General features: G+C 36.6%; 2 protein-coding genes and 1 long non-coding RNA gene across 3 annotated transcripts; 2 read left to right on the forward strand and 1 right to left on the reverse strand.

Annotated features, from left to right (window-relative positions):
* The first annotated feature begins 1,267 nt into the window (after positions 1-1,267).
* LOC117783429 (27 kDa glycoprotein) lies at positions 1,268-2,432 on the forward strand. The gene has a single exon (XM_034620835.1). The coding sequence runs from the start codon at positions 1,305-1,307 to the stop codon at positions 2,268-2,270; it is 966 nt and encodes a 321-aa protein (XP_034476726.1). The 5' UTR covers positions 1,268-1,304; the 3' UTR covers positions 2,271-2,432.
* Positions 2,433-15,886: 13,454 nt separating this feature from the next.
* Positions 15,887-17,221, reverse strand: LOC117784132 (succinate--CoA ligase [ADP/GDP-forming] subunit alpha, mitochondrial). Its single transcript, XM_034621789.1, has one exon. The coding sequence runs from the start codon at positions 17,085-17,087 to the stop codon at positions 16,098-16,100; it is 990 nt and encodes a 329-aa protein (XP_034477680.1). The 5' UTR covers positions 17,088-17,221; the 3' UTR covers positions 15,887-16,097.
* Positions 17,222-25,651: 8,430 nt separating this feature from the next.
* Positions 25,652-26,085, forward strand: LOC117793618. Its single transcript, XR_004618291.1, has 2 exons — positions 25,652-25,797; positions 25,850-26,085. It is a non-coding gene; the product is annotated as an uncharacterized LOC117793618 (long non-coding RNA).
* The last annotated feature ends 1,531 nt before the right edge of the window (positions 26,086-27,616 follow it).

The raw sequence follows: 27,616 nt of genomic DNA on the forward strand, positions 1-27,616 counted from the left end.
CGAGTTCATAGTCAGAGGTCACCAGCTTGTTGATTGCGTTGTGAGTGAACCAATGGACTTGAATAGTATTTAACTGCATGCTTTCATATATTTTAATGGAATCTACAATTCTACATTTCCACTTATATATATTTTTTGGGTCAATATGCAACACGAACAAGTTCAATAAACAATCAGCTTATCAGCAATATTTCAGGCAAAGTTATGAAATTGTTTAAGTATAATTATAGAGAATGCGCATAAATATGAAAATTTATTTTGACTACCTTCAATGTATAAATCTCATTAAATATAAAAATAATACTTAAGTTTATTTGCTTTAATTTTAAAATGCCAATCTTTAACAATTTACTTTGTCATACAGATTTTAAATTATAAATATTCCAATATCTCAATTAAATTTAAATATCAGTTACTTTGATAATAAATATATTATGTTTTGCTACTTAAATATTTCTTATAGCTAATTTTAAAGCTAAGTGTAAACTTACAATATATTTTAATATTAATTTGTATTAATTAACAATAGCTTAAATTTTATTCTACATAAGTAAAGTAAAAACCAAATCATTGGCAAATTGATGCTTCAAATTTAAATGTAAATCGCAATTTGTTTATTATATTTTAATAAGTAAAATAGATTAATAACAGATTTTAATTGTACTATAAACATAATATTTTTTTATTTCTATGCTTTTATTTATATGTTACATGAGAGGCATAATGAAATGATTACTTTACAAGTATTTATTCAGAAATGATAATATTTCTGAGTTTTGCCACATGTTACCACTATGACTATTTCTTCCAAATGTTGCAACTATTTCCGCCTTGGCGATTTATGCGAGAATCCCCGTCAACCTCAGTCGGAGTCCAAGTCTCCTTTTCAGACTCCGCCTGAACTCTCAGCAAATATTCCCTCTTCGTTGTCTCTGAAATTGTAGTTTGATTAACTGTTTGTTATAAACAAACACAAATAGGAACACAATCACACACATAGATACACACACACTGGTATATATTTAGTTAAGTACACTATGAATATGGCACTGTTTTGGAGCTACAAACCGGCGATAATCTCGTACAATGACCGCAGTGTTAATCGCGCATTAGGTCGCCCTATAAACTGTGTCGTTGTCGTTGACTGCGCTGCCAGCTGATAAGATAAGAGTATGTGGCCATGTCTGTGCTCATGCCGTTGTCGGCGATAGCTGCAGCTGTTCCCATCGAGTGCCCATCGAGTGCCCATCGAATTCCCATTGAATTCCCATCGAATTCCGCGTCATAGCTGGCAGCTGGCAGTCATGGACACAACGTTGAATGGATCACATCGCCTGATCGCGTTTTTAATCGCGCTGCTCGGTTACTGTTGCTGCCTGAGTGCAGGTCAGCTCACGTTGCCAAACGATGTGGCAAACTTTAAGGATCTGAACGTGCTGGGAGCACACTATCTGCCGGCGGGCTATGCCCAATCGAATATCACCTATGCGGACTTACAACGCCTGTTGAAGCAAAAATGCCAGAAGGCGAATTCGGCGCTGCCTGAAGGCGAAGTCGATGCGGCAAAGTTGAGTGGCAATATTGAGCAGGCATCAATAAATTTGGTGAAGTGCGTTGGTGACCTGGTCAACATCTCAGCCGTGATGGATGAAGTGGAACTGGCGAAGCCAAAGGGTGATCTCGATGTTGTCTTTGAGAAATACTGCCTGCGTCTGCCTAATATGACCAACTGCCTGACTGAGTTCAATTCTGCGCTCTTGCCCTGCATGACGCGGGAGGAGCGCAATCATAATTCCATGATGATGCGCATCTTGGGCAAACTGCTAGACTTTGTCTGCTACAAGAATGGCGATCAGATTGCACTCTTCATTGCCGAACAGGGACCCGAGTGCCTCGATCAGCACAAGGGCAATGTCAGCACCTGCCTACAGAATACCTTTGGACACTATCTGCCCAGCCAGCTGAATGTTTCGCAGCTGGTTCTGCCCGATCTGCTGCTCGGACCGCGTCAGTGTGTCGAGCTGCATGACTTTGAGACATGTGTGTTGCGCCACCTGGAGACGTGCGACAACATTACGCCCAGCAACATTGTCGAGTCCATGTTCCGCTATGTGCGCCGACAGTCCGACTGCCAGCAGACCATTAATCGCGAGATCAGAGATCACAGTGAGGCCCTCGGTCTGAGAGCGGGCGCAGCTTCCTGCAGTTGGAGTTCAGCGACAACAGCGGCACTCCTCCTGCCTCTAGCATTACTGCTTCGCTCGAATTAGTTTTAAGCGATTTAATCTATACTCTTAGTTGCAGTCAGCGCACGTACACACGCACTAGAGAAATACACACATACATATTCATATTTTTTTTTTTTATCAAAAATAATTAATAAACATTGAAATTATCCAAGTTGCAACTTTTATGTACAATTTGGTATTCAAGCAATTTCTTGAAGTTTTCACTATAAAAACTGTATCAAAGGTGAACAAATTTGCGTGCATAAATTTATTCTTGAATATAATACCATACCTACATTTTTATGAAATTAAACATCACTGCGGACGGCAGTCCGCGCTAGTGACGAAAACAGCACGAAGTGTGCGAAAGGCGACTAGCAATATATACAGCTAATATGGAAAATTTGCTACGACTTTCCGAACAGACCGAGCTATACACCGATCAAAAGGTTTAGTCCCAACTAACAAATGGCGTGCTAAAACTTTTGCTTACTCCCCTGGCTTATGAAATAAGGGGGTGTAGTCGGGAGGGGAAAAATTTAAATGATTTAAAATTCTTAGTGGACTTCTTAAAATGAAATGAAAAGTCAGTTAGATATAACGATGGGGATTTTTTTCTTTTCGAAAATCGAGAAATGTTTGCTCTACGATTTTTTGAAAAAACCTAGTTTAGCGGATATAGGTATGTTCTGAGGGGCTTTTAGGCGTACATTTCAACTTTTTTCTAAAGTACTCAGGTAACACGAAAATTGGCAGACGAAATTTTTATTTTCGTGTTTATTTTGCATACATTTATATTTTTATTTAAAATTTATATATTTAACTTTATTTTGTTCCTCACAAAATTGAATATCAGATATTTTGGGGGTGGAATATGCTTTCGTCACTAGACTTTTACCTCATATAGAGGTTTTTTGAGTGATTTATACAAGCAAAGTTTTATTTTATTTTATCTCATTTTGTGACACATTTTAAACACACAATTTTAATCTGAGAATTCTTTCGATAAATAATTTCTAATGCCGAAATACTTTAAGTCCGATTCTGAGCATAATTTGGTTAAGATTCTTGCAAAAATAAACAACTTTTTGCTTGCATATTTTTAGGATTAAAAGTTCAAAATCATCTCAGATCCTTATTATGATTTCATTTCCAGATTAATTTGAAATTAGCATTATGTGCTTCAATTAAAATATACTTTGTTTCATATGTAATTTTATGACTTTCAAAAAAGAATCTAATATTTTGTTAAGTTTTAATTCCGTAAATTTAATTTTGAAAATTAAATATTGAGTTATTAAGTGTGGGTAATTATAAAACTGCCCTTTTGTTTTAAAAAACGTATAGCAGTTAAGTTCGTTGGTATTTTATAATTATATTTAATAAAGTCGACGCGGCGTATGCGCAATGTGTCCATAAGCCGCTTAACGGCTTCGCTTTTAATGCCCGGCAGCAAGCTGAAAGTCCCAAAAGTGTTAAGTTTCAAGCTGCATAAACACGACTCTGAAATATGAACAGCAGTGCCACAACGGGCGGCATGTGGCATGTGGCACGAAGCACGAAGCACAAGGCAAATTGCAATGTGCTTATCGGCCAGTTAGCAGCCGGGTCAGTTGTCCGTCCACCGTCCACCGTCCACCGTCCAACGTCTGCCGTCTACGGTCCAACTGTCCGGCCGTTGGATTGCTGACTGGGCCAGTACCTTATCAGGCACTCGCGTCGCAAAACAATGAGACTGGATTTTGGGTATGAAGTATGAAGCTCCTTCAGCTGCTGCTGTTGCTGTTGCTGTTGCTGATTCTGCTTCTGCTTCTACTTCTGCTTCTGCTTCTGTTGCAGCTGCTGACAGCTTGAAAGTTGAAAAGGTTTAGTCAAGCGAAGGGGGTCGAGGAGTCGCTTAGTGGGAGCTGTGTATCGGTTTTGGGCCTGGCCTGGCCTGGCCTGGCCTGGCCTGGTCGTCTGTCTGGCAAGCAAATTGATTTGGCACCCAAGCCAAGATTACCTCAAATGACGTTGTTGTGGTCTTCTGCCTCGCCTCAACTCGTAAATCATAAAAAATTGCGTATAAATCTAAGCGAAACAGCACAAAGTGCGAGACGGCGGGAAAAAGCGCAACTGTCATCGTTTCCACAGACAGGACACAAAAGACTTGCGGCACGGAAAAGTTCAATACTCGTCGCTGGACGCTGAGGACGATGACAACGATTGAGGTTGCGGTTGAAGCTGGGGATGCGGATGACGATGTCATCTTTGGGGGCATTGGGCAACAGGCGATGCGTGAAATGAATGGATTTTTACTTAGCTTAGTTGAGTTTATGTACGCATTTTTTCTCATTTCCCAAGAATGGTTCTAAGGGAAAGAGATGATAGGGAATGCAGTGGGATCAAATGGTATAAATGAGGACAGTATTTAGTTTATATGATTAAGCTATAGATCCAACTAGATGAGTGTTTATGAATTCTCGAGGACAGGTGATTGCGATATCATAAAATTAAAGTGTTGTGAAGTCAGTTAAAGTGAAAACAAATGTTAACGATGACGAAGTTATCCATTAAAGATGAACATATTAAAGATTCAAGGGAATGGTCAAGTTGAAAAGTTTTTCGTTGACAGATGAATTAGTTAAGAGATCTAAGATTGCAATACTTTAAATCAGCGGTGGGCACGCCTTTGCTCATGCTGCTCGCAGTGCTCAAACAGTTATGCTTTGGAAAGTGGCGCACAAGCACTTGAACGAACAGGTGCCGATCTCGAGCGAGCTTACACTGAAAAAAAAACACAACTTCTAAGATCAAGAACGTTCATCTTAAATATTTTGTTCTTAAAATAAGATTATCTTAACACCAAATTACTAGAACTTAGATTATTAATCTAAAAAATCTTAAAAGAATAAAAATTTTAAATTGTTAGGAAAGTTTAAATAGGTACTATTTGGTATGAAATAAATGGTGGACCCGTGTTGCTCTGGTTAGAGAGGCCGCTTCAGTTGTGAAGCAGTAGGCGGCGGTTTGAAACCCACTCGTAAAAAAATAAAATAACATTTATAAAATAGCTTAAGCTAAAACAGAATAAAATAAAAACAGAAATAAATAAATCAAAATTAAAAAAAAAAGAATTATAAATATAAAAAATATTTTTTTTTATTTTTTTTTTATTTTAATTTTAAAAACATTTATTCTTAAAATAAGTACTCGGTCTTATTTAAAATGTATTCAGAATCAAGATGTGTTCTCTTAATTTAAGAATTTTATGTTCTCGACCCATTTTTTGGACCAAAAATCTTAGTTCTAAGACCAAATCTTGATTTTAGAACATTATTTTTATCAGTGTACAAACACAAAATACATGAAGCAAAGCCGCCTGCTTGCAATAACAAAATACACGCAGTGCTCAGAGTGGCGATTCTCGAGCCACTTTGCAATAACAAAATATATGCAAAATACATATAAAAAGAAGAACAACAACACAGAGTAATAAATGTGTTAATTTTGCTTTAATTTATGACTTCAGAAGTTGTGTCTGTTGCAATTTCGTACCCAACGAATATCGCTTTCAGTTACGACATCGGTAATGAATAATAATTGTTTTTCATTTCAACAATACGAGCTAACTGACTGTTTGAATTGATATTCCCAATTGGTAATCAAATGATTTGAGTTTTTCTTTACCAGTATTCATCATATTTCATCGCGTGAGTGCAGAAGGGGAGAGTGAGAGCGACAGGGAGAGTGTCAGCAATCAGGAATCGCAATCAGTACAGTTCCGGGGCCAAGTTGCAGCTGTTTCCTCAGTTAGTTGCTGAGTTGGTTACTTAGTTAGTTAGTTAGTAAGTCAACTGTTTGGAGCCAAGCTAACAAGTCATAAATGTTACAAACTTAATTAGGCTTGTAGACTGTTTGGACTTCTATTGCAGCACTGTAAATACTTGGGGCAGTTGCAAGTTGAAAGAGGCCATTGGCAGTGGGTAGGATGTAAAGGATAAAGGATAAAGGAGAACGCGTAACGGGTGCTGGCACTTTATTATTGATGTGAAAAATGCGGAAAATGAATGCGTTTCCGGTACTTTTCGCGAGTTGGCAGCTAAATTGCAGCGGCCATGAATCATTCGACTTTGCCTTAAACTTCAGCTGCAGTTGCAACTGCAACTTCAACTTCAGCTTCAGCTTCAACTTGGCATTCCACATTCACCGAGTAGACAAACTTTGTACGTGCCACGCGAGCCGAAGAGCTGAGAGAGTTGAGGGTAGAGCGGAAGGTTTCAGAGTTGTCTCAAAACTTGGCTGGCCAAATAATTGCACGTCATTGGCCAAATTATTGGCTCTACATGGGTTTTGGGGGCCAACAAAAAAAGAAGCTTAGACTTAAAGTAAGTGTCTAAAGAATGAGATGAAAGGACAAAAACTGCATATGCGAGGCTCTTAAATGTGTAGTAGGCATTTCAAGCTACGTGTAAATTCTAAGTTCTCTAAGTAATTCTCTCGCATATGTTGCATTGCCAAATTTAATTAAATATTTCAATTTGGCTGCAAAAGCTGCTGCAATCTAACTCTAATTGTGCACATCTAACAGTGAGGTGCGAAGGAGTATGACGGGAGCGAGACATGCGACTGGGGAGGACCTTCAACTGGGGACCTAACTGATGGCACCTGAGGCACCTGAGGAGTCTGCGGCGTTTGTGGCGTCTCTTGTCCCACGCTTCAACGCTCATTTGCAAATGTTTGTCTACGTGTGCGGTGTGAAAAGCGCGGCGCACAGACTGCCACAAAATGTTTGCGTCTGTGTGTGTGCACATCTATGCATATGAGTGTGTGTGTGTGTGTGTGTGTGTGCTTGTGTTTGTGTTTGTCTGTGATAAAGAAGATGGGTATGATCCGCCCGCTGGGAAATTTCAGTAAATGTGCCACTAGCAAATTGACAGTTTCTTAACCCAAGTTATCTCTATTTTATTTCAAATCTAATGTCTGTTGATGTCGTCTAAATATACGATAATTGCGGCGTCTAATTGTTATCGAATCATTTGCTGTTGCTTACAACTGATTGTGGTTTTACCAGACACAGTCGCTACAGTAGCTACAGACGCAACCTCTTGACAAAGTGATAAGTTATCAGTTACTTTCATTCCTGATTAAGAATTAAGTATACATTGAAGTACAATTAAACTGAAATGTATGAATGATTAAAGACTTCTGAGAGATGAGATTCATTTAAAAGTGACATAAGAATCGCAGTTCTTATAGTTATCAGTTATTCCGAGGTATATCCGAATAAATGACTATTCTTCTGTGTTCTTTCAATAGACTTATTACACTGGGTATTATTTTAATCGTCGTCAATTAAATGGCAATACAGAAAAGAAAAAGAGTTAATAATATATAATTTTCTTTATTTACTATAATTAAAGTCTTAGCACAAAATCATTTTTTAAGGTGTTGTGTCTCATCTGGTGCCCAGTGCACTATGGGAGATTTTTTGACTAACCCCAAAGTTATTTTTTGCATAATTTTGCTTGAAAATTTAACGAATGTTTGAATATTAGCCATTTGTAAAATTCTGTCTATTTGACTAATAATTAATATGCAGAACATAGATCAAGGTGTGTATAAGGTAATAAAGATTGCTTTAAATTCTTTAAAGTCTCTAGCTTTTAAAATAGACAATAGTGCAGTGTGTATCAAGACATGTTGTTGTAATTATAGATTGATCTCGGTGGTTTCTGTATAACGATTGGTTTCGGTTTGTTAGCTACTTTAACCGTTCCCATCAAATCTCAATACGTAAAAGAATATGATATCATCGAAGAGAAAAGCAACATCGTACAGCGCAAGAAGAAGAACGAAAAGCAACATTCGAGCTTCAATTTCAATCAATGTTGTTATCGGCTCTCTCCGTTTGGTCACTTCGCTGATGTAAAAGAATCGCTGGTGGGTCTTGGTCCGTTGATGCTCGTATCACGTGTCCCTTGCCTCGACTTATCGAGCGTCTCTCGCTGCACGTCGCACACTTCAACTTTGTTACACTTTGGAAACATGTGTGCCTGTGTGTGTGTGTGTGTGTCTGTGTGAAACGACATGCGTGTGCATGCTGGTTTTACGCATGAATGTCTGTGTATGTATGCTCACATAGGATGTATGTAAGTATGTACATTTGTGTGGGTTCACCAGCGTGCTTCTGTGTGTGTATGTGTGTGTGTGTGTGTGTGTGTGTGTGCGGCTTTATTTGGCATCCACAAAGTACGTACACTTTGGGGTCTAATTTGCGGTTGCTGGCGCAGCTCAATTTACAAGTGAGAAATTAAGATGTCGACAAAACTTTTGCCCAAACACCTCAACGGCGTCACACACTCGCACACTCGCACACTCGCGCACTCACACACTCACACACACACACTGACAGATGCACACCCGGCATTTGGATAGCGGTTTTTAGTGGAGCATAAAAACCGCAAAGTCTCAGCATGCCACAAAGTCTGAGTGTTATTGCCACAGTAACCAATGCACTTTGCAACTTTTCCAGTTCTTCTTTCTTTTATTTCGCGTGCAAAAAAAATGCATACGCATTGGTCAGTTGAAGCACATATATAGGTACTAAATGTGTGTATATCCAAGTGTGAAATTGTTTAAGCATCCCCGTATGTAGATTTAATTCCAAAAACAAAGTCATCGTTTTCTTTTTGACCACATTATGCCTTACAAATAAAAACCCTATATTGGCCAAGTTATTCATAATATACGGCAGCAAAAAAGCAATTTTAGCATAGTAATTGCACATACATATTCGATGCCACATGGCTTAATTATAATTAATTAGCGTTAATTGTTATTCACAAATTAATTACTATAGCAGAGGACATTTTATTTGTAGCTATTTATTCGTATTTTTTTGTATTATGTACTTAGTTCGTTGTTTGTTAAAGTATACTTACTTTTACTCATTTAAAAGGTGCAATAATTATAGCATACTTTCTAGAGCAAACTGAGAATTGTTCTGTCCATGGAAATCAGCTAAGATTGCACTTTACGTGTATATGGTTAATAAGCAAAGGTCAATTAACCGATTTTTATTGCTCAGATTATGTGGGGATAGTTGCTTTGTATTAAGTGACTTTTTGTTTATAGATTAAATGCCGTCGTACAATTCCTCTTGAAACTTCTTTGCAATTTCTAGGCTTAACCAAATCAAATTTAACTTCTTCATAAAGCTTGTGTCATTTGCTTTTAACTAGTTGCTTTAAATTTTATTAAAACTGCATTTTAAAACTGCGGCATGTCAATTTGACACACAGATGGGTCCTCAAATAAATAAGAGTGCGCGTATTCGACTAGCATATATCCTATTTACTATTTTAAAATATTAGTAATATAGTATGCATAAATACATATAAATTAATTGCCTTAATTGTGTTCCTATACTGCTTGTCTAATTATGCATAGACATTTGACGAGCTGACTATGAACTGGTTAACTGTAACATGCGACGTATACGCAATGTCAGCCATTTTACCACAAATTGCAAAAATGTTCAACTGAATCGCCATACTGTTGTTTTTGTTGTCGATGTTTTGGCTGTATCTCTTTTTTAAAATATTTTATAGTTTCAGTGGTTTTTTGTTCGAGGCAAACTTTATTAATTGCGACAGTGAAGTTCGCCGCCGCAAGCGTCCCTAATCCAATCCCCAACAACCCTGCAAACAATTAAAACGCGCGATGTTTAATTTTTCCTTTTATACCCTATACTCTTATAATAGTTTGAAGGGGTATAGAAAAGTAGAAAAAAAAGTTACAAATCATATATTATATTTCTGTCAGCACAACTCAAGAAACCTAAAGTTCTTCCGAAAGCTATACTTGATTTTGAATAATTTTTAAAAATTTATCTTTATATTTTAAAATGGGAGTTCGTAACTTTTATCATTTACTTTAAAGGAATTATTACATTCTTAAAGTGATCGTCAAAATATTAAATTATTAACGACACAATAGTATGATATTTTAAATTGTGTTATTTTTTAAAATTACAGGGTATTACTTAGTTGAACGTTCTGATTTATTTAGCTCGTATTAATGTTTTTTTTTTTTTTTTTTAAATATTAGATTTATTTTTGCATATTTAATTGAATTCCTCTCTCACATGATGCAATGCTGCTGGCTGTTGTTGCTGTTATTGTTGTTCTTGTGTATGTGCTTGTTATTAGTGTTGTTGTCGTTGTTGTTTTTGTGGCTTTTTGGTCAGCAGTCAACGAACTTTTCTAATTATTTGCGCGCTAAGCATAAAAGTTGACAGCTTTTAACCATGTGCTGGTAAATTTGCATAGTTTGCAGCTGACATTCAGTTGAAAGGATAAGAATCTAGAGGAGAAAGAAGAGGTAAAAAAGCAGAGAGGGAATAGTTATAGAAACTAAGAGTGTGTCTGCTTCAAAACACATATTTTAAGCATTTGTTTACTATTGCCGGATCGACTTTTGCCCCATTGATGTCTGACACAAAGTGTAAGATTTTCTTAAATTCTCCTGGAATTTCAATTTCACATGTCAAGTGTCAATCGGTGTGTCATTGTGTGTGTGTGTATGTGTGGGTGTTGTGGGCAATTAAATCATAAAGCATTCAATGCACCAATCGAATATTCAAACCAAAATACTTGCATGTCCAACACAATGAGATGTAAATTGTGGTAAAGTTTATTGCATAACATTCGAAATCATTAGTAATCATTGAAAACATTGGTTATCATTTTCAATCGATACCTGAACAGATAAAATCTCAATTGTCATAATTGTCGATTCAGTGACAGCTGCAAAACCCGTCAACACCCCCAGCTCCCAAGCACCCCCCTCGATTCAATCTATTCAATTTGTGTGTATGGAAATCGAGACAAAGTCGGGCGACAGAAGTTTACACTCTCTGTCCGTGTGTGTGTGTGTATGTGTATGTGTGTGTGGGGACACGTGAAACGTGTAGCATTTCATTTGGTTGCATTTGTAGCAAAAATGGAATACAAAATAAACGTAGAGCAAATGGACCTGTGATTGGCTGGCTTTGTCTATTTTAAGAGTCTGGGTCAAATTGAGCCAAAAAATTAGGCCAAGAGCGCTTCCAACCTCTCCATGGTAGCATGTTGTGCATAAGTTGACAAAATCGTTTTGACTAGTTGAGTATGATATCCTTTTAATATCCTTGAGCCCGCTTAAGCTTATCTTATACTCCAAACAAAGTTGCTATTTGCAGGCCCAATAATAAATAAATATTTAACATAGAATTTGGTTACATTTGATCGATTTAAAATGATGCTCGGCGAAAAGAGAAATTGAAAAAATAAGTTGTAAGTCTGTTTCCAATAGTTTAAACCAAATTAATTTTAAGAAATATTATTATACTTATTTTAAAGGTAGCTGTAAACGAAACGCGAAAAGCAATAGATTGTGCTCTGTGAAAAGTCAAACATTGTACTATCGATTACTTGAGCTTTATTTACAATCCTTTCAGTCATGCTACAGGGTATCGATTCTTGTTCTACTTTCATTTGCTGCAAGTGGCCTGCTCTCTATTGTTGCCACCCTGTCACAATGCCCCGTTTCTTTCCGTCGACAATGTGCTACCAGAATTTAACAAGAAAATAAACCAAATTTGGTTTCCGAACAAAAATATGGTTGCAATTGTTATACTAAAATCGAGCAGGAAGAAAAAGCGGTAAAACTTTCCAATAGTTGCAATTAAATGCAACATTTCTGGGTTTTGTTTTTGCGTTGCATTTGACAACCCTGCACCTCTCCCCATCTTTGTATTTTTCAATGCCTGGCTAGGAGGAATGCTCTGTGGTCTTGTCCTAAGTGTTGACAGTTAGTTTGGCTGGAAGGCATAGTTTTTCAATTTGTTTGATGTGTGGTGGTCTAATAAATGGTTGCCAAATTGTGGCTGACTGCCTCCTCTTGTGGATCAATGCAAAGTCCAAAGACCAAGCACAGCATATATGGTAAATACCTCCAAGCTAGAGAGGAAATATGCTCGAATATTACTTAGATATTAGCCAATAGCAGCATACATATGTATTGGGACAATTTATAGCAGATAGAGCCATATAAACAATTAAATATAGTATTATTTTAATAGTCATTTACATAAATCTGTAATTTCTGTAATCATTTTTTTTTGTACTTGGCAGCAACAAATTAGCTTACAATATAACAATTTTATTTAACAAAGGTTAAAAGTAAGTGTAACCAGCATTTGTGCATTTAAGTTTATTATATACAAACAGAAATACGGGTAAAATGTGAAATTATGTATTAATAATGTTATGAAATTCGTTTCCTTCAATTAAAACTAGAATGTTGGTCTATTTACTCCATTTGAGAAACTTAGCAAATTATGCAGAATTTTTACATTTTTAAAACCAATGGAAATTTGATTAAGTATTTTAGGAAACAAATAAAACAAGCAATAGCCGCTTACTAGACTGAGTTATGTTTTTTATTATTTTTAAATTTTTAAATTTCATTGCTTGATTAAAAATAAGAATTTTTGTATTCAATTCACATACTGTTTTAAAAGGTAACTATTTAAACTTTGGTTTTCTACATTCAACTGTTTTCGTCTAAACGTTACACACTTAGTCTAAATAAGTAATTTGATATAATTATTAACACAATGATGTTTTGGATTTCTCCCCTTCTAACATAACTTGTCCCTTGATCTCATAGTTTCATATTTCATTTTAAAAAAACGCTTTATCAGTTCAGTTCAGTTCTGTTCGATTCTTTTGGCATTTAATCAAGTACGAGTATCAAGACCAAGTTAATGAACGATTGCAACCTCAAATACCAGAAGTAGCACTTAGCCGACCTACTGTGCAGCCGTTTGAGTTTCTGTAATACCAAAAAATCAAATCGATTACAGGGGCAAGAAGAAGATGAACAATTCGTTGATGTCGTTGGTATTTCTTTGTCCCCACGAATGCGATGAACACTTTCAATTTTTTCATTTTTTTTGAGACTTTGTCTTATTTTAATTGGTTTTCACTGTTGCTGCGGTCGTTGGGTTTGTCACGCTCCCTCACCTCATCGGGCTATTGGCAGTACTTGAACGGCATTATCTGGCGGAATAATTGCGAAAGGAAGGGGGAGCTGGAGGTGGAGCTGGAGGTGGAAGGAGAAGAGAAAGAAGGGCCAAAAGCAAATGTCCTTCATTGTCCTCAGTTAGCATTTGAGTTTCGACTATTCAAATGAAAAATGAAGAGTTCCGCTTTTCATATACGCACATTCGTACATATATATTATGTACACACACAACAGGACGCAAGTACAAACACACACACACACACACACACAAATACATACACATGGGTTTTTAATAAGGAAAATGCATTTGTGCTGCAAACTTGGCCAGAGAAGTGCGCCACTTGCTGGCAAATCCACGCTTGTCTAACTGTCTGACTGACTGTCTCTTTTCCTTCACTCTCTTTCTGTGTGCTGTGGCATTTGGCAAATAGCTTGAAAAGAAATAACTCACAAAAATACACGTAGCTCAAGTGCAGCGTTGACACCTAAGCAGCTGGCAAAGGAACCAGGCAAATACTTTAAAGCCAGAGATATAGACAGAGGGAGATGGCAATAAAAAGAGAGAGATAGATTGAAAGAGAGAGATATGGAGATTGAAGGGGTATGGGAGATAAATTGAAACGGAGACTTTGAGATGAGCAGAAGCAAACTGAAGAGCTTTTTGTTATGTTGGTGAGTGTGAGTGTATGTCTGTGTGTGTGTGTGTGTGTGTGTGTGGCACTTGAGAATGGGCAAGTCTCGGTTGTCTCACTCTTGGGGGCGTGGCTGCTACATGGCTGCTGGCATTTAGCAGTTGTTGAAGCCTGGCTGCACTTGGCTTCACTTTGTGATGCTGCTGCTGACTTTGCTGGGCTGATTTTGAATTGCTTTTCGTTAAATTATGCGCAGAAAGAGAGAGACAGAGAGAGAAAGAGAGAGACAGTTGCACAAACACCTGACTTTGGCTTGACAGCAAATGATTTAAATATTTGTCAAGTAGGTAGATAGTCAGGTAGCAACTGCCAGGATTGCAAGCAGGCAAATGTTGCGCATACGCCGCGTGTTGCCGCCCGCCAACGTCAATTATCAACGTAATTGTTGGCAGACAACAGGAAAGTAACACCCCAGCAACATCAACAAACAACAACAAACAACAAATCAAAGCAAAAAATGTGCGGTAATTAGTTTATAGCCAGCAGTCAGGCAAAACACGGTAAAATGGTAGCACGACATGCCATCCAGCACTGGCAGCGGTGGCAACACTGGCAACACTAGCTGTGGCACCATTGTCAGCCAGAACCGCAGCAGGGTAAACAAACAACGTAACAGTGCAACACTAACACCCCCACAAGCTCCGAGCACAACAAACAAACAGAGTAACGTAACAAAATAGCTTTTTGGCTTAGAAACAACACTGCAAGTTGATTGATCTTGGCGTAAAAGCAAATGAAAGTCATCTAATTGTTGCCACCCTTCCCCTCCCCCCTCCCCCCCTTCAAAGTGAAAGACAATTGGGAGGTTGGGTAGGGAGCTCCAATCGAAGTCGGCAAGTCAGTGTTGCTAAACGTAATTGTGGGTTTGCTTATCGATTGTTTAAATCTAGACATGTAAGTCTTAACTGTGAATCGAACCTAAAAATCGAAAAAAAAAAATCGAGCTGTCGATCTATCAGCAAATCTACATCGAGTTATATATATTCCGAGTTTTCACAGATAAGATTTTTATACCCGTTATTTAAAAAATAAGTATATTGTGTTCGTTGGAATGTATGTAACAGGGAGAAGCAGGCATCTCCGACTCTATAAAGTATATAGCCGTAATATCCGTCTGTCCGTCTGTCCGTCCGTCCGTCTGTCCGTCCGTATGAACAAAAGGATCTCAGAGACTATAAGAGATACAAATACCAAACTTCCACTCTCTGACTTCTATATAACCCACGCAGATCAAGTTTGTTTCAAATTTATGCCACGCCCCCCTCCGCCCCCGCAAATCGCGAAACACCACCACACCCACAGTTTTTAAGATAATACATTTTTTGTGATAATTAACGTTATATATTAGTATCATCTATTATCCCACTGAATCGCATCAAGATCGGAAAAGTAGAACGGACGTTATGGCGAATTCAAGTTTTCAGAGCAAAACAAGTATTTTCTTTAAAGTACTTTTATATATATTGAAGTAAGTAACGGGTATCCTATGGTCGGGATCTCGACTATAGCCTTTCCGACTAGTTTTAAGCTAAAAAATATTGAATTTTCTAATTTTTATGCAGAATCATATTAAAGGCCAAAAAATTAAAAATTATCATTTGGTGACAATGCTTAAATTAGGATTTTAAAACTTGTGCTTAAAAATGACTCTATTTTTTCTGAGTAGATGTCCGAAATGATAGGAATTGGATAGGATTTTTTCAAATAAGAGGCCATGTAAAACTTTATAAGGACCTTCAAGAGCACCTGTTCCTGTCGAAGAAAGATCCGAAAGAAAAACATGAAGGAAAGCATTTAAGAAAGATTTAAAGAAAAGGTTGAGAAAAGAGTTAATTGAAGTGAGGAGTCGAAGTTACAGTATAAGGAAGAGTGAATGATAACTAATAAAAACATAACTACAAATAAATCAATTCATTTTTTTTGCGGTTTAAATTGAGCATTTTGTTATTTATCAAATTTGAATATTTGTAGAAGAAACCAATTTGGAGAAGACCGCTCGAAAACGTAACGTGTAAATAATTAATTGCCGTATGCAACAATACAGATCTGAAACGTGAATCTTGATGGAACCTTTAGAGGAATATGTATAATCTGCCCCTTGATTTTTGATGACAAGTCGGATTATTCACTTCACTATCTTACGCTTGACCATTTCCTGATGGAGAATCTTGCCCATGTGGCAAGGATTCATAGCAATCAGGACACCCGCATCCTGCAGCGCCTTGACCTTGTCCTGAGCGGCACCTTTACCGCCGGAGATTATAGCACCGGCATGTCCCATACGACGACCAGGTGGAGCCGTCTGGCCGGCAATAAAGGCAACCACAGGTTTTGATTCACAGCCCGTATTCTCTTTTTTGAGATATTCGGCAGCATCCTCCTCAGCGGAGCCGCCAATCTCGCCAATTAGTATAATACCCTTGGTCTCCTTGTCGCCGAGAAAGATCTTGAGACCATCGATAAAGTTGGTGCCATTAAAGGGATCCCCGCCGCAGCCGATGCACAAAGTCTGGCCCAATCCCACACCTGTGGTCTGATGCACTGCCTCGTAGGTGAGAGTGCCGGATCGGGAAACAATGCCCACCATGCCGCGTTTATGGATATGTCCAGGCATAATCCCGATTTTGCACTGATCTGGCGATATAATGCCGGGACAATTGGGACCCAAAAGACGACTCTTCTCCTGGCTCTTGAGCATTTGCATAATCCGCACCATGTCCGCTTGAGGAATACCTTCAGTGATTGCAACTATCAGACCGATCTCGTTCTCAATAGCGGCACAAATTCCCTCGGCGGCATTTGGTGGCGGTATAAAGATAACTGTTGCATCCGGCTTCAGTTCCTTGACGGCTTCCTTCACATCCTTGAAAACGGGCCTGTCCAGATGCTTGGTACCGCCCTTATTTGGCGATACACCCCCTACAATATTAGTGCCGTACTTAATAGCTTCGTCGGAGTGAAAGGTGGCCTGTTTGCCAGTGAATCCTTGAACCAACACTTTGGTCTCCTTGTTGATCTTCAGATTGCAAATGGTCTTTGAATAGTCCGACTTGAATCTCATTAGTTTGTGAGCATTGCGCACCAGACGTGGAAGTGTTCTGTTACAAAAGGACATTTCGCTATTTTTGAACGGCGTTAATATAAACTTGTATTTTCTGAGATTTTGTTCTATTCTATCGAAATTGTTACCAAAACTGTGTGTTACTCAAAATGAAATGATACGAATAGCTTCTCTAATGCAACACAGCCTACTTATCAGTTTTCTATCTTACTTACTATTTAATTGAAAGGCTAACTCGATTCGAATTTTGGTATAAGTACAGGACATCAAAAGTGAAGACCACACTCAAAGAAAAATCAAAAATTTTCGTACTTGAGTCATGAATTTCCGGTGTCAAAAGTCAGCCAAGCCCGTATATTTGTGATTCAAGAACGAAATTCTAAATTAAAGAATTTCTTAAAATTCTTGATATCAGGAGTGTTCGAATAAGTCAAGAACGTTTCAGGATTGATCTAAGAATATTATGGTCTCGATACAATCCCAAAATATTAGAAGTTTGGCAACATTTTGTACTTACTTTAAGCTCTTTTCAGACTTATAACTTCAAAATGTTTTTGACTTAAATATATTTCGATGTGCAAAAACATCTTAAATTAAAAATACGCAGAGGTATTATGAGCATTTTGCAATAAAATAAAATGATAAAATGATCAAAATCATAAATCATCATCAAAAGTAAGTGAGGGCTGACAACAGAATTAAAGATCTTGATTCAAGTCATATTGTACTTAATATAATATTTGTCAATCAAGGTTAATTAATTTTCAACGGCTATTTATGCTTTAAGAATGAATCGCTCTTAAAGTAAGAAAATTAGAGTATGAATCGTTCTAAAAAATTTATAGACCGAAACCGGATTAATTTAAGAAATCTTTTTTGTAGAACTGCTTTTTTCTGAGTGTACTCTCATGATATCATGACTACTCTCAGTTAGAATTTTACTATCTGATCAACGCCTCCCTAAATCTGTATGTCGCACTTTTATCTAGTTTACAGTTGCCCCAAAAAGTAGGCTTAAGTAAAGGATATTATTATCTAACTTATTCATCCTGCACTTTACCAATTAGCTAAGTCCGAATAACCATGTATTATTTGATTCTATTGAGCTAAGTCTCTCAGTGGATCTACATTTTACCAATTCGGACTTTCACTTTCTCATCAACTCTTCTCAATCATGTAATACATACACAGAGGGAAAAAAACAAGTATTTCGTACTTAAAACGCCACATTTCGAACTTGATTTCTCACTAAGAATAAAAATACTGAGGTCAAGGATTTCAATCTGAATTCAAGTTCGATATTTTAAGAACGAAATTTAAGTACTTTAATTCTTAAAATAACTTTAAGTCGTACTTGATTTGAATACTGTTCAATCTTGATTCACTTCCTTTTAATTCTGAAACTGAGTAACAAAATATGTTCAAATTTGAATATAATACTTGATTTAAGTATACTGCAAGCTTGAATCAAAGTCGTGTACACTTGATTGATATGTATGTATGAAATTTTCTTGAAATAGGTATTACCTCACGCTACCTGATTAAATTATCTAAATAATAAGCGTGGGTGTTTTAAGCTTTCAGTTAGTGTGAAAGCAAGTGAAGACTAATAACAGAAAATATTCTGTCATAGTCTGAAGTTCTGAGTGTCCGAAAAACTACTCTTCATTGCTGGCAAGCTAGAACCAGTTGAGAATTCTAAGCAAGAGAACACAAAAATCATGTTAAAATTAATAAACTCAATTCAAGATTTGACGAACTTGATCTGTGTGTCGAGCCGGAGCCCCGATCTTATATTAAGAATTTTCATACTCATTTTTAATAATTTAAGAGTTTTACTTGATTCAAGATTCTTTGTTCTTATATGAAGAAGGTTTGTACTTGGTTAAAGAATTTTTAAACTTATTTTCAGTCTTTCGTACTTATATCAAGTGTAAACTTTAAGTATTGAAAATACTTAATTCGAGTTCATTCAAATTTAATTTTAGTACGGATTATTTTCCTCTGTGTAGCAAACTTATTAGAAGACACTTATGTAGTATCTTACATATTGGTAAAGGATATGAATGCATACTTTTTCTTAGCTTGAATAGTTAGTCTCTTATTTTTAAAATTTTTAATTTTTATTCTTATCAGTTACATTAAAGATGATATACAGCATACTTTTTGTAACAATAGTTGTATTGAGTTTTCTGTGGCTCCCAAAAGTTTTCTATGCTTCAAAAAATTATCAATTTTAATTTCGTATTATACTTCAAAGTAAACTTAAAATAAAAAGTTACTCAAACAAAATGTAATACAGTTTTTAGTATTTAAATTTCAATGGAATTGGATTGCAGAACATTCTTCAATATAGTAAAATTTCTCAAGTGTGCAAATTGAGCATTTCAGATTGAAGATGTAAAATTGCCATGTACTGACCTCGCCTCGTTTGGCATCAATTGATTTCGAATTGCCGAGAAATAAGCAAGTTAATCCAACGACTCTGCATAACTCCTTTTGCTTCTTCTTTGAGTTGTATGTGCATATATGCACGAGTGTGTGTGTGTGTAAGAGTGCGCACATGTACAGTATGTATGGATGTGCATAACTTGCCACTGTCAGAATAAATCATTCGCGAAGCCTCTGTGGCTGCCTTCCTGGCAGGTTGCAGTTGCCGTTGCAGTTGCAGTTGCAGATTCAGTTGCAGTCTGCTGTGCCACTAAATTACTTCATCGCACACAAATAAAATATCAATAACTTCAAAAGTGTAATAAATCATCGGCTTGTTGCTGTTGTTTTTCGTTAAGCCCAGGACCACAAGACTACGTTCAGCCTCATCTTTTTGGTAGTTTGCCGACCCTGCTGCTCATTCAGTCATTCATTTATTCATTCATTGACTGGTCATATGGGGCTAAGGGTGGCGCTTTCCATTTGATTCGAACGCCTGAACGTGAAATGGAAAATGCAAATTTTTCATGTGCTCCGCACAAAAGTATGCAAAACTGGCCAAAAACCGAAACCGAATTCGATACCGACCAACACCAAAAACCGAATTTCAGCATGCAATGGTAGCACCTCCTTCTCGGTGAATTCCTGCGACTCTTATTTTATTCTCTTTTCGATTTTAAGTATTTATGCGATATTCTTGTCTGACCTCATGACCTTTTTCATGCCATTCAAAATGTTTTTTCATTGAGCGACCTTGCCTACAATTTCACCAGTAGCTTATCCTCTACAATTTTTATTGTGGTACTTCCCAATTAAGCCTGTGTTGTATTCTAAAGAACTCCTTATGAGGTAAAAGTCTAGTGACGAAAGTCTTTCCATGCCCCAAAATTTCTGATTTACAATTTTGTGACGAACGATATTCAAATTAATATATAAATTAAATGAAAATTATAATTATAGACTATAAATAACAATAGTTCGGTATTCTTTATACCCAAAAGTTGATTTCTTGAGCAGGGCCGATGGCCAAACTATTTTTATATACAATTATAATTATAATTATAATTTTTGGTTTGGAAACTAGCGGTTTCTTCAAAAAGTCGTAGAAAAAACATTTCTAGATTTTCGAAGAGGAATTTTTAGCGCCTTGATGCAAACAGACAAACATACTGGCTTTTCAATTCACTTTGGAAAGACCACTAAAAATATAAAAACTTATTATTATTTGAATCAGTTGTCGGATTTGGTGTAAAGGTATCAATTGACGCGTATTTTTGATAAGAAAAATTTTTAAAAATAAAAAATTTTGCCAGGATGCCCCAATGGCTGGATATCTCAAAAAACATAAAAAAAATTGCATACTAAAGGTCATGCCGCTCAACAAGTAAGTCATTAAAATCAAAAAAACATGCATAGATATACAATTTTATTATATCGCCGTTTCTCCATAGATTTAAGTGAATCATATCTTAAACGACGCTCAATAAATGCAGCTTTTTCGAGTTTTCCTTGAATTTTAAAGTAAAACAAGCTAAAAAAAAAGCTTAAAAACACAAAATTTTCATAATTAAAAAATGAATACATCTCAAACTGCTGGCTTAAATCTTAGACTGTGTATGGATGAGCTACAGATATATTCAATTGCTTTTAGGAAAAGTTAAGATTTTAAAATCGGTGATGCCATTCTCGAGTAAAAAAGCCAAACTTTTAAATATTCCAAAAAAAAAATCTGCTATAGAAAACAAAAAATAAATTTTTTTCGTCGTTTGGGGCCCCATATCTATCGAAAATCGATTTTATATAGTAATTGCTGATGGTTTATCACTGAATGGATCTTTCAAGCTTGTTTTCGGGCAGCTTTGAAAGCTCCTTAACACTTAGAAAATCAGTTTGCTAGCGTGAATTCTGAAACATCAGTGACACAAACTTTTCATTACAATTGTTCAACTTTTTGATAGTTTTTTAAAGCTTATGTTAAATGTTAAATCGTTTGCATTAATTGCGTAAAAATAACAGTGCTATGCTCTTGCAATGCACTCTGAACAATGGATATTTTTAGACCCTGTACTTAAAAAAAAGTACAGGGGTCTATTTTGTCTGTTTTAACGAATAAGGCAGACCCTATAAAGTATATATATTATTGATCTGCATCAATAGCCGAGTCGATATAACGCCTAAAAATCGACATAGAAAATTTCATATCCAAATTATAAGAGCAATTTAAAAGCTAGTGACACCAAATTTGGTACACTGATAAAAAAAATGTTTTAAAATCAAGATTTTGGTCTCAGAACTAAGATTTTTGGTCTAAAAAATGCGTCGAGAACATAAAATTCTTGAATTAAGAAAACACATCTTGATTTTAAGAACATTTTAAGTAAGACCAAGTTCTTATTTTAAGAATAAATGTTCTTAAAATTAAAATCAAAAAATAAAATAAATGAAAATTATTTTTTATATTTATTTTTTTTTTATTTTTAAATTTTGATTTGTTTATATTTTATTCTGTTTTAGTAATTTTATAAATGTTATTTTAATTTGTTACGAGGGGGATTCGAACCGCCGCCTACTGCTTCACAACTGAAGCGGCCTCTCTAACCAGAGCGCCACGGTGCCATCATTTGTTTGATACGAAATAGTACCTATTTATACTTTCCTAACAATTTAAGATTTTTATTCTTACATTAAGATTTTAAGATTTTTTAGATTAATAATCTTAGTTTTAGTAATTTGGTCTTAAAATAATCTAATTTTAAGAACAAAATATTTAAGATAAAATATTTTATGAGATATCGTAAACAAACTGACAGAATATGCTTTTAAGTTTGTTTTATACATCCTTACCAGTTCAAATCGGTTGATGCCATTAAAAAAAGTAGTCGACAATGTAATACAGCGCTTGCAAGGACGCCAAGTGAGCAGAATATTATTGAATACTTAGCAGTCTCACCTTTTTCCATAGTAATTACGGGGTCTTCGACAGTCGAGAATGCTCGATTGTAGCTCCGTCCAACTAGTTTTATATATTTTTCCCTTTTATGTTTTATTTAACAAGAATGTTCATAATTTAATTACTTCAGATTTAGGTCATGCAAAGAGCTTGCATTTCTGCTTGTATAAAATGAAAAACTAACATTTGTTTGTGAAATGCTTTTGAAAGGACATTCCACATATGTAACAAAAACACCCAAAATAAATATGTCACACTTATTATGATTATAACAAGGCACTAACTATCGCTTTAATGTTTACTTTTTATGATACGTTGTTGAATAAATCTAATCCCATTTTAGTTGTTATTATTGTTGTTAAAAAATGCATTTTTTTGTGTTAGTTCAAAATGAAACATTTGAAATTTCCATTGGGCTATCACAAATTTTCTTTTGGTCTTCATTTGCGCATTGTTGTCTGTTTTTAAATGTTTAGTTTTAAACGTAAATACCGTAATATATCTTGTTATTGTTATTGAAACATTTGCGTGAATTTTACAATAGTAATAATATAATATGATACACTAGTTAGGATATCTAGATATTGTAGTGTTTGCACAGTAATATTCAACACAGGTGAATAAATAATTATTGTAATTCAAAATAATTGGAATCATAAGTGTTTTAGCAACGAGTTCGAAATTGATTTAAACACAAAACAAACAAATCAATTCGTAAATTTTGGAATCACAAATTTTTTACTCGAAAGGAAGTTATTGTGTAAAGTAAACATGGGTGAGTTAATCTTAAGCATTTATTTAATTTTTAGGTTTTAGTTAAGTTAAAAATATAACGTATTACGATTTATATGTTTTTCCTCCATTAGGGGTGAATTTGTCTAATCAATTTAAGCTTTAGAAAATATTTGTTTTTGATTGTCAGCTGAATGTAACTATTTAGATGTATAATATAAAAGAAAAGTTTTTTGCTTATATCTACTGGGTATCTCAAAGTCGAGCAATCGTAGTGACTATCCCTCCCATTGGTAGCTGTCTCTTGGCATTGACCATTGGTATTTGGCATTTGGCAGATGGTGGTTGGCTATTGGCAATTGGCAATTCGTAGTTGGTAGTTTGGCCGGCCGTTGACAATTGGCATTTATGAATTTCGTTTTCAATTTGGCGCCTGGGCCCATAACGAGCAGTTTTGCCCAGTGATTGTTGATTTTAATTTATTATTGTTTATTGATAAAATGTGAGTAGAAATTTGCATAAATCGATGAACAATGGCACAGCCAGAGCCATAGCCATGGCCACAGTCAAAATGCAAATGCAAATGCGAATGAGAATGCGAATTCGAATTCGACTGGGACTGTGAATGCGATGCAGCAATTTAGATATTTATTGCATTTTCAGGGGGGTAGAGGCGTTGCCGATCGGAGGAGGCATTTCCGCTCCAAAACGGTGATGCACATGCAACTGCTTGCAACATTTGGTGGCGCTACTGCTGCTACCACCTCACAGTCGCTGTCTGTCGCTGTTTGTGCTTTTGCTTTCAATTTCCGCACAGCATTTTACCCAATTAACTAGATTTTGCTTTTGTTTGTTTTGATGCCAGCCCAAAAAAAACAGTAGCTGGGAACTGGCGAGTAGCGAGTGGAGAGTGTGAAGTGTGGAGTGAAGAGTGGAGAGCGGAGAGTGGAGAGCGTAAAGTGTAGAGCGGGTTGCCTTGGTTAGCAAGCGTTAGCACAATAATAGTCAAAATGGGATGCTGGCCAAATGCTGAGTGGATGGGGTGCCGTTGCTTGCTCTCTGCTGCCAATGGCAGCATCCATTTTCTAGTTGGCATTTAGCGGAAATCGTGTGGTTGCTGCAGCCCCAAAATGAGCAGAGCCGGGCAATGCCAACAATTGTGGGCTGGCTGACTGGCTGACTGGCTGACGGGCTGACGGGCTGACTGGCTTGCTGCACGTTTAGGGCGATTATCAGACCCATACCATGGGCCAAATGTATAGACAAATGGATAAATAACTGAATTCTATATGCATTTTTTTTATGAATTATGGGTCTACTTAAATGCACTTTATTTAAAGCTCAGATTAGTTCTAGACTAAGAAGTTTCGCTAGTGACTATTAAGTGTAAAGGTCTAATAGTTTCATAAATTGATATGGGCAACATGTTTATACAAGAACAATAAGCAACTCAAAAAAAAAAAAAACAAAGCCAAATAAGGTCCTCTTATTTTGCAATATAAAATGCAATCACTTGACTAACTTTATATCAATCAAAAGCTGAAAAGCTTTTAGCCATATTACTCGTAAGTGCATTGCAAGCACTTATTAATTTAAAAGTGATAAAGTGTGAGGCAAAAGTCAAATTTATACCACGGTGCATGATTGCGGCAATATAGTGCTGGCTTCTGGCTTCTGGCTTTTGCTTACATAGGAGCATACTGGACTAGCTTGTCCTTGTTCCAGCGGCACAGACACAATTTAAACTTTTGCATTCTTCCAGCATCTTTTTGTTGTTCGACTATCCCGGCCCATTCAGATGGTGTAGCACCTAGTCCTTGTCCTAGTCCCACATTCAATGGCTGCAAACTTTTGTTTATCTCTTAACGTTGACGCTAAGCACGCAATGCCAATCCCAACAGTATTCCAGTTGCATCCGTGTACCTTGTTTGCCCCCTTGTTTCCCCTTAGTCCAGATCGAAACAAATGGCCGACACCAAACTGTTTTTCTCAATATCCGTTTGGGATTTCTTTTGTACCAAAGGAAACTTGGAAGACAACTGTGTTGTAAATGTATCTAGATACTTTTGTATCTGTGTATGCCTATCTCTTTAAAGGTATTGCCACTGCCAACCACATGAATAAGCCGAACCACACACCTTAGCTGTGTGTTAGCCTTTAGACAGCCAATATAGAACACAGCTCTCTGACTGACTAATGAGATACACGAGTGCATTTCTAGACAAGGTTTTTGAATTAGAAACTGACCGTAGATTTCGATTTATGATTTTGAACACAGACTTTGAACCCAATTAAAATGTTACTATTTGTTAATTAATTTATATAAAAAATACGATACATTTTGTTTCAAAATGAATTTGCTTAAATTGAAATGTCTACACAAAGCATTACTGGACTAAAGTGAATAGTAATGAGGCGCTTCCTGAGTCTAGTCTCAATCTAGTTGGCTGGGAATACAAAGTAATTGTAGTTGTATTATTAGTGTTACAAACAAATTTAATATAAGCTAGACATAGTAAGATGATGCCAGTATTATGTACCAGCAAAATTACTCTACAATTAGCGGGGACTTGGACTTTACACTAACAAATGCAATTCTGGAGGTTCAAATAGCTAATGAAAACGAATTAAGTTGATTTTGGGTTACATGAGGTAAGTACTTACATCCCTCTAATGCCCTGTCCTCACTGAAACTACATTCTAGCATTTTAGCATTTTCGAGCAAAAACTACATTTCTTTCCATATATTTCGTGTGAGAGCTAGTGGTGGACGAATAGTACATTTCGAGCAAATGTAATAGCATTTCAATAAAACTATGCGATACTCATCGATATTTTGAATTTTTGTAGGATATCGATTACACACAAATAAAATAAATAAATGGCGCCAAATTCAAAACGATACAAAAATTATACAAAACGTAATGGTTATAGCTTATATTTTGAATCTTTATCAATATGCAAATTAATAAATAGTAGAATAAGTTGTGTTCAACATTATTGGAATTATCAGAATCTCAGACTGTTGCTCTTGAAGCACTTGCACCTTGTCTCCAGTCATTCGTTGTTCCACAGATGATTCTAATGCAGTTTCCTTTATTCAATGTGAGCAAATCAAATTAGTGAGTCCTTTTTCACCAGGGTCGTATTGCATCACAAACTGCTCCTGAATATTCCGTTCCCTTTTAAAACATATTTTCTCAGACGCTTCGCAATGGTTTTTCTGCATGGTTTTCAATCCGAAAGTGTAGGATAATCCTTTGAACATAAAGAATTCTGCTTCAAGCAGCGAAATAAGCTCCAAATTCTTCAATTTATTTGATCAAAATATTTTAATTTCTGTTGTCAAAGGATTTGTAAACAAAACTAAATGCGAAATGCAAATGCTATGCAATGAGGACAGGAAGTTACACACTTATCGATAGCACCGATTTATTCTATAAATGTACATCAGTGAGTACAGGGCATAAGTAAAGATACATTGAGGAAGCACTTATATTCTACCATTCTCTTGAAAGCCATAGAACGATAACGTCAGTTAAGTTAGAGCATTTGTTTAGTGAGTGTGGCTGTGTTTGTATTTCGTTTATTTCTGCACTTTTTGTCCGTATTCCTTTTTAAATTTTTTTTCCCGTGTTTTGTGGTTTCCGTTTTCTGCCGTTTTCAGCCCTCCATTGTGCCCCAGGGTGTCCTGCGTCCTGGGTCGCTTGCCTTTTGTGTGTGCCCCGCTGCTTATGCATAATTCTTTTATCTCATCCACACCGACATCCACTTGGCCAGCTCCCTTTTAGCCTTTCTGCCCGCACACTTTGTCTTTTTGACCGCTTCTCTGTTTCGCCGTGTCGCCATTTCTCCGTTTCTCTGTTTCTCAGCTGCTGTACAATATAGTACTCTCTCCTTTGCGATGCTATTGATGGCTTGTTTACATTGCGCCGCGCACAACTCCCCGGCCATTTGTCTATAATTGACTAATCGACGGCAGGACCTGGCAGCAGTAGAAGTCCTTGTATTCGTGTCAGGAATATGTATGTGCATTGTGGATGAGGGGTTGGGGGAGCAAAATGGCAGCAAAATGGCAGCAAAAAGGGAGCTAAGCTCCAACTGGAAAACTGTGTCACTTGGCACTTTAACCCTGCTGTTAAGATGAGCTCTTTAAATCCACTAAACAGCCAATCTCTGGTCGCATGGACACTAAGACCGAGTGCCAAGTACCGAGTATCCTGTGAGCACAAAGGCTGGCACAGCGAATTAAATTAGCGCTGAGTTCCGTTCTCAATTAAGCATAGTGTGTGCGTGACCCTGTGTGTATCTGTGTGTGTATGTGTGTGTATGTGTGTATCTGTGTGTGTATGTGTGTGTATGTGTGTGTATGGAAAGGAGTTGTGGATACGCCCCCACACACAGCAGCCAATTGCGGGCTACTTATCTCGTATGCGGTAGCCAAAATGAGTGGCAAATATTGGTAGCACGA

The sequence above is a fragment of the Drosophila innubila genome, chromosome X (genome assembly GCF_004354385.1).
Source record: "Drosophila innubila isolate TH190305 chromosome X, UK_Dinn_1.0, whole genome shotgun sequence".
NCBI lineage: Eukaryota > Metazoa > Arthropoda > Insecta > Diptera > Drosophilidae > Drosophila > Drosophila innubila.

Coding starts and splice junctions, on each gene's coding strand:
- LOC117783429 (XM_034620835.1), top strand. CDS start 1,305: ATGGACACAACGTTGAATGGATCACATCGCCTGATCGCGTTTTTAATC.
- LOC117784132 (XM_034621789.1), bottom strand. CDS start 17,087: ATGTCCTTTTGTAACAGAACACTTCCACGTCTGGTGCGCAATGCTCAC.